Source organism: Sorex fumeus, unplaced genomic scaffold, assembly GCF_029834395.1.
Source record: "Sorex fumeus unplaced genomic scaffold, SorFum_2.1 ptg000029l, whole genome shotgun sequence".
Taxonomy (NCBI): Eukaryota; Metazoa; Chordata; class Mammalia; order Eulipotyphla; family Soricidae; genus Sorex; species Sorex fumeus.
In genome coordinates, this window is record NW_026606086.1 from 15,784,188 (window position 1) to 15,791,442 (window position 7,255).

The following is a 7,255-nucleotide window of genomic DNA, read 5'->3' on the forward strand; positions in this document are numbered from 1 at the left end:
TCTGTCCACCCATCCTTCCATCCATCCATCCATCCTTCCATCCATCCGTCATCCATCCTTCCATTCATCCGTCATCTATCCTTACATCCATCCTTCTATCCATCCATCCATCCATCCATCCATCATTCCATCTGTCCACCTATCCTTCCCTCCATCATCTGTCCTTTTATCCGTTCTTTCATCCTTTCATTCATTGCATCACTACCCGAGGAGCTGGAGCCCGGGAGGAACGGGCCAGGAGGTGCCCTCCCCGGCTCTGCCCCCTGGGCTTCTGGGCTTCTGGGCCCCTGAGCTCTCAGAGCAGCAGGCGCTGCACCACACACACACACACACACACACACACACACACACACACATTGTCGACCCATTCACTCTGATCAAGGAGGTGGCTGGGGATGCGCTGGTGCTGGGGCCAGTCTTAGTGCCCGGTGAGGGGGCAGGGCAGCGGGGGCTGGTTGGCTGGCTCAGGCTCCTTAACTCCCAGCGGCTGGCCATGGGGACCTGGCTTTATGGGGCCCTGGGCTGGGTTGCAGGACCGGCCGGCTCTGGCCTTCGGCTGGTTTCTGAAATTCTGGAAGCTGCTTCCTTCAAGGGCAAAGTGAGGCCCAGCGCTCCTGCCCGGGAGCAGAGTGGGCAATGTGACGGGCCTTTCTGGGAACCGTTGGGAGCCTGGGCCATGATGCTCTTCCTGGGCAAGGGGCCCCCTTCCCCCGTCCCTGCTGACACCAGCTGGACACAGGGCGGTTGGGCGGACACCCATGACAGGCTGGCCTGCCGCCAGATGTGAGTAGGAGGTGACCGCAGGCCCATGTGCCTCTGGGCCCCCACTGGGTGGCAGCCCCCAGGCCAGGGGGCCCAGGGCGCCTGTTCCGCCTCACCTGTGCTGCCATCCCCAGCCACAGGAATGTGTCAGCTCACCCCATTGTTCAGGAGGCCCCCCACGTCCTCATCCTGGTCCTTGGACAGGCCCGGGCCTGCCAGTGGGCCAGCCCCGCCAACCCCCCCCCCGCAGGGAGGCCAAATACACCTGTTTACCTTGGAGGGCCTGACACCCCACTGCCCGCTGCCTTCCTTCCTCAAGTCCAGCACCTCACGCCTCCACTCTTGGGTGGGGGTGGGGCAGCTGCTGTCCAGCCCAGCACAGCAGGAGGCCCTGGGCCCTTGTTCCAGAGTTTATTCTCTGAGTTGGAGAGTTAGGGGGTCCCAAGTGCTTTCCAGCCACCCCATAGGAGTGGCGCAGGAAGGGTCCCCCCAGTATGAGCTCTGCCCCCTCCCTTGGGCTCACCTGAAGAGACACAGATCTGAGGTTTCTGGCCTTGGAAAGGGCTGATTCCCCCCGCAAGCATGAGCCCCCAGAGGCCGGAGCGACAGTCCAGGGGATGGCACTGGTCCTGCTCACGGCTGACCCGGGTTCAACCCCCGGCATCCCATATGGTCCCTGAGCACTGCCAGGAGTAATTCCTGAGGGCAGAGCCAGGAGGAAGCCCTGAGCATCACCCGGTGTGGCCCCAAAGTTGAGAGTGACAGTGGGGTCAGGGGGTCAGCCCAGGCTTGGGTCCATCCCACCTGTGAATAAACATGGTCCCAGGAACTTCTTGCTTTGTTTGGATGTTTGGTTTCTGCGTTTGGGAGTCACACCTGGCAGTGTTCATGGCTCGTCCGTGGTGGTGCTGAGGATAGAAGCCTGGCATCTGGTGTAGAACAACTGGTTGGTGCTGGCCCAACATCCAGGACCTTCAGGAGGCGTGTGGCTGCCTCAGTACAAGCTCCAGTGGGACGCGGCCCCCCTTTCTGCGGGAGCTCAGGGGGTTCAGCCACGGGCCTCCTGCTTCCATGTCAGGCCTGACCCCACCTGCTCCCCGCTTCCCCTGTGGGCCCCACAGGGGGGCGCGCTCCCCATCTGTCTGTTCCAGGCACCTGTACCCACTGGCTGAGGCTGGAGGCTGATCATGGGGACCCTTGAGTCCTGCGAAGCTGGGGTGCCAGGTCCACAGAGTTGTGCTGAGGGAGAAGGGAACGTTGGGGTGCGGGGGGGCCCCAGGGAGGAGGCTGGGCCAGCTCAGCAGCCCTGCCCACCCCACCCGCCTGCTGTGTGTGCCCTAGAGAAATATTTGGAATAATTAGCAAATGAAAGCGGCGAGTTAGGCGGGGAATGCCAGGTGGGCCCGGCGCCAGCCTGCAGGGTGAAGGGGTGAGGGGCTGCGGGAGGGGCTGTGGGGCGGCCAGGGCTGCAGGGCTGAGTGTGGGTCTGTGTGTGCCTGTGTATGCCTGTGTGTGTGCCTGTGTGTTTGTGCCTGTGTGCATGTGTGCATGTGTGGGCCTGTACGCATGTGTATGCGTGTGAGTCTGTATGTCCCTGTTGCGTGGGCCTCTGTGTGTGTGTGTGTGTGTGTGTGTGTGTGTGTGTGTGTGTGTGTGGAGGGCCACCACAGTGAGCTGGCTGGGGGTGGACAGAGAGGCAGTGACAAACAGCCCAGTCCAGCACCCACCCCCATCCCGCACTGGCGCCCATCAGAGGCACAGGGGGTATGCTGGGAGATGGGGGGGAGGCCTGGGCACCCCAGTTTCCTGACGGGCTGTGGTGGTCCTCGCACTGGGAGGGCAGGAGGCTGAGGTGAACAGCCCAGTGGGAGGGGAGGGGCCTCTGGGCTGTGCCCCTCCCCATGCAGGAAAGGCTGAGGGGACAAGAGGGCAGGCAGGGCTGGGGCGGGGTGGGGCAGGCGAGCCCAGGCAGGCCCCATTGTGGGGGGCAGGCGACCAGCCAGCAGCCTGGAGTCCCCAGAGCCGAGAGGGGCGGTGCTGTCCAAACCATGGGGGCCGGCTCTGCCAGTGTGGGTGGGAAGGGCCACTGCCAGGCCCCCAGGGCTGCCTCTAGGTCCTTCTACACCGGGGACACTGAGGCAGGGAGCAGCTCAGGTCTTCAGAGCCTCCCCTCAGACGAGAAGGGGTCCCGGGGGCCAGAGAACCCTCCCGTCGAGAGCCCACTTGCCTTGCATGCAGCTGACTCGGGTTCCTTCCCCGACACCACACAGGGTCCCCAGAGCCTGCTGGGAGTGACCCCTGAGCTCCACCAGGGTGGCCCCAACCATCCCCCCACATAAAACCCAACAAAGAGAACCCCCCGTCCCCCTCCCCCACACACACACACAGACACAAGCTGACCTCGGCATTCTTCCTAAAGAAAGTTACAAGCTGGTCCATTTTGATTTTAAAAAACTTTAATTTTAAAAATTTTGTATTGTAAATAACTTTCCATGAAAAAAAGGTTAAAGTGTCCCATGGGGTGGGAAGGTGGAAGCAGAAGGGAGGTAGCAGGAGCTCAGGTCGGGGCCTGCTGGTTAAAACCCTTCGCTATGGCTACTCTACCTAGCGCCTGCCCCCGCAGCGGGCGCAGACCCCAGAGCCCCCACACGGCAGAGCTCAGCCCCCCTCCAGGGCCTTAGAGAACATTTCTGCACCGGCTCCCGACTGCATCTTCTCTGCGCCCCTCCCCCAGCCTCCGCCCGGCCAGGCCCTGGGGAAGTTTTGACGGGAGAAGCCTCCAGGGGGTTAATTTGCTGTCAGCTAATTAGCATCTGTTGTACCTGGGAACTTTCTCTGGATAGAGACCTGAGAGAACGGGGAGAAGCCGGGCATGAGGAGGGGCTCTGGGGCACCCTGCACCACCGCTGTCCCCGCCAGGCCCCTCCAGACAGCGGGGGAGGGGTTTCTGCTGATGTCTCGGGCAGGGAAAGACGGAGATCAAGCAAACACTGTGTATGGGGGCCGGGGGCGGGAGGCAGCAGTTCCGGCCCGGTGGGCCCCCAGTTCTCAGCCGGGCTTGCAGGAGGGTCCGAGCCGGGGGAGGGGGCGGCTGGCCTCGGGTTCCAGGCCTCAGGCCCTGCCTGGGCTGTGGCGGATCATGGGGCCGGTTTTGGGGGCAGTCTGGGCCGGCCGGGCGCTGTCCGGAGGCGTGCGTGTGTGTGCGTGTGTGTGCGTGTGTGTGTGCGTGTGTGAGGGGACTGCTCCCTTACAAGAAGGCGCCCACGCTGGCCCAGTCCTGCAGGTCAGCCGCCAGCGCGGCGTCGCCCGCCTCGAACAGGGGCTCGGGGGACAGGCAGCCGCTGCCGCTCTCGTCCCAGGGGTGCTGCAGGAAGGACGTGGCCAGGAAGGTCTCATCGAAGTCCAGGCTGTTGGTGGCCTGCTCTCCGGGCGGCCCCCAGGGCGCCGGGCAGTCGATGTGGCGGCCGTGGACTGTGAGGTCCACGTCGCCCGTGGGGCTCAGCGGTGGGCTCAGCTCCAGGCTCTCCAGGGCGCCCAGCTCCCCGCCCAGTGCGCCCGCGTCGAAGATGGCCTCCCAGTCAAAGTTGCCCTTGAGGGGCTCCAGGTCCCGCTGCTCCTCCTGGGTCAGCAGTAGCGTGCTGGGGGCCCGTGGGGCCTTGGCCACGCGCTTGGGCAGCGGCTGTTTGCGCTTGTGGCCCAGCCGGCCCTCTCCGGCCCCCCAGCCCGCCTCCCCGGTGGCCTCCTCGAACTCCCGCAGCAGCTGCTGGGCGTCCGCGTTGACGCTCAGGGGCCCAGCCCAGGGCGCGCTGGGCTCCTGCGTGGCCGGGCGGGCAAAGGCCGGGTGGATGTGCACCGGGGGCAGGCGCCGCTTCTTGAAGGCGCCGCTCAGCAGGCGCTCGGCGTACTGGGGGTCGATGCGCCAGAAGCCCCCCTTGCCCGGCTCATCCTTCTCCCGAGGCACTTTGATGAAGCATTTGTTCAAGGACAGGTTGTGGCGGATGGAGTTCTGGACGGGGGCAAGAGAGGAGAGGCAGGTGAGTGGCCGCCCCCATGCCCACACCTCTCCTCTCCCCGAGGGGGTCAGGGGAGGGGAAGGCGCGCGGGGGGGGGGGGGGCGGCTCTGGGACACCGGCCACCCGGGAGCGCAGGGGCTTTTGTTCCCTGTTGCCGGGATATGGGCCTGCTCAGTCATCCGAGACCAGTACCACCCCCACTGCCCGCCCTCCTCCCCTGCCGCTGGGTTCTCTGGCCAAAGGCCGCCGGTCCCCCAGGGCCTGGACAGCTACTCCCTGTGCCCAGGCCTAATGGTCCTCTGTGTGGTCAGTGGGCTGAGTGGTCTCGCTGTGCGTGTGTGCGCGCATGTGTGTGCATGTGTATGCACGTGTGCTTACATGTGCATGTGTGTACACGTGTGTGCATGTGTGTGCACGTGGTGTGTGCGTGTGCAGTGATGGGGTGAGTGTCTGCTGAACTGGCTTGCTGGCCTGCTTCTCACCCATCTAACACTCTGGGGGGGAGTCAGAGTTGATGATTATAGGGCCCAGAGAACAGTGCTCCGGCCTGGGGGCCCCGTCTGCTGCCTCTACTTCCCAGGCTGGGGGCGATTTCAGAGGCTGCTAGTGGCACTGCCCAAATAAATGCCAAACAGCCGGGGCCTGGCCCTGCGGCTGCCCCCTAGGAGGGCCCTGGGAATCCAGGGGCCTCAGTCCTCCCCAGCAGTGCCTGGTCGGAGGGTAGATGACTCTTGGGTAGCAATCACTGGGCCAAATCCCCACCCTGCCACCCTGTTCATCCGCAGGTGGGCAGTGTGCCGGGCCTGGGGGCCTGGGACGGGCAGAGACCCCCAGTCAGGAGGGGTGTTTACTGCCGGCTGGCCCCGTGCCACTCTGAGCTGGGTTCCTGACACCGGGAACTGGAAGCCAGGGCGGCAAGAGCCCCTGTGGAAAGCAGTGCGGGCCTGGGTAATTGTCCCCCCAGGGAGGCCAAGGGAGTGAGAAGGGGGGGAGGTGTGGAGGCTAGGGCCTGGGACGGGCACGTGGGGGGGGGCTGGGGAGTTTCAGGAAGGGCCTAGCCTCCCCCTCCCCGCCCCCCCACTTCCCAACCAACCAAAGGAAGAAGGTGCCAGGGCAGGGGCCATGACGGAACTGTCTTGGGAAGGATGGAAATTCCAGGATGGGGAGGAAAAGGTGCCCCCAGGCGGTCCTGCGGGGGAGTGACTGTGTCCCCCCCTGGAACCTCAGGGCCTGCACTCCCCCTGCTGAGCGGCCTTCCCCCCTGGCCAGTGAGGAGGGCAGGGTCGGAGCCTGGCCCCCGGGGAGGGAGAGGCAGGGGCCCCCTCCCCTCGGCTACCTGCCAGGTGGGGTCTGCGTGGCGGAAGTAGCAGAAGTTGTCGGTGATCCACTTGTAGATGGCCGACAGGGTGATCTTGGTGGCCTTGCTGGCCTGCATGGCCATGCAGATGAGCGTGGCGTACGAGTAGGGCGGCTTCACGTGCGGGTTGCTGGCGTAGTCCACGTCGTCGGGGGGTGGCGCCTGTGGCCCGGGGGGCGCGCCGCGCGCCGTGCACGACGAGGTGGGCTTGCCCGGCGTGTGCGGCTGCCCCAGGCAGGCGGGGTCGGCCGCCAGCGGGGACCCGGGAGCCACGGAGCCCGGGACCTGGTGGTAGCCGTGGGGGTCGGCGGGGCCCGGGGGCAGGGCCGGGGCCTTGGCGTTGAGGATGGAGAATCCCTGCAGCCACTGCAGGCTGGTCAGGCTGTCATCCAGGGCGCCCGCCTCCTCCAGGCCGCCCTCCGCCGCCGCCGTCGCCGCCGCCGCGCCCGGCAGGCGCAGCCAGCTCTCTGCCATGCCTGCGGGGGCGCTCCGAGGGGCTGCCCGGCATCCACGGGCGGAGCCCGGGCCGGCCGAGCCCCGCGGCTCCGGTTACACGCGCCGCGCCATCCGCCTCCCAGCGCGGCCGCCGCAGCGCCTGCGGGGACGGGGGACGGGGGGCGATTGAGCCGGGTCCGCGCCGGGCAAGCCCCCGCCTCGGTCCCCCAGGCCGCCCCCCGGGCACGGCCCCGACGGCTGGAGCGCCGGGTTGGGCCCCCGGCCCCGGGTCCGCCTCGCTCCTTCTCCTCCCGAGGCGTTAGGGGGCATGGCGAGCGGGGGCGAGCCTAGGGGGTCTCCGGAGGGGGAGCGCAGAGCCCCCCGCCCCCCAGCAACTAGTGGAAAGAAGGGGGAGCCGGGGGCGAGGGGCGAGGAGCCGGTCCTTGAAGACCAACTCCTGGGACCCCCCGAGCGGGGGCGCGGGGGAAGGGAAGGGGAGGGAAGGGGACAGAGTTTTGGCGGCGGGACGTCAGTTTCCCCCCAGGCCGACGTCGGCCCGCGGACCCGCGGCTGGGGTCGGTCGGGGAGCTCGGCCCGGTACCGACCCCCGCCCTTCCCGCGGTCCGCAGCCCTCCCGGCCCCTTACCTGGCTCGAGCGCCGCCCGGGCCCAAGGAAGGTTCTCGAAGA

At 66.7% G+C, this 7,255-nt stretch overlaps 1 protein-coding gene across 1 annotated transcript; it reads right to left on the reverse strand.

The window, feature by feature from the left end:
* Positions 1–4,003: 4,003 nt before the first annotated feature.
* On the reverse strand, positions 4,004–6,727 carry FOXJ1 (forkhead box J1). The gene is made up of 2 exons (XM_056115433.1): positions 6,112–6,727; positions 4,004–4,768 (listed from the first exon to the last, which is right to left on the reverse strand). The coding sequence occupies exons 1-2, from the start codon at positions 6,604–6,606 to the stop codon at positions 4,010–4,012; spliced, it is 1,254 nt and encodes a 417-aa protein (XP_055971408.1). The 5' UTR covers positions 6,607–6,727; the 3' UTR covers positions 4,004–4,009.
* Positions 6,728–7,255: the final 528 nt, after the last annotated feature.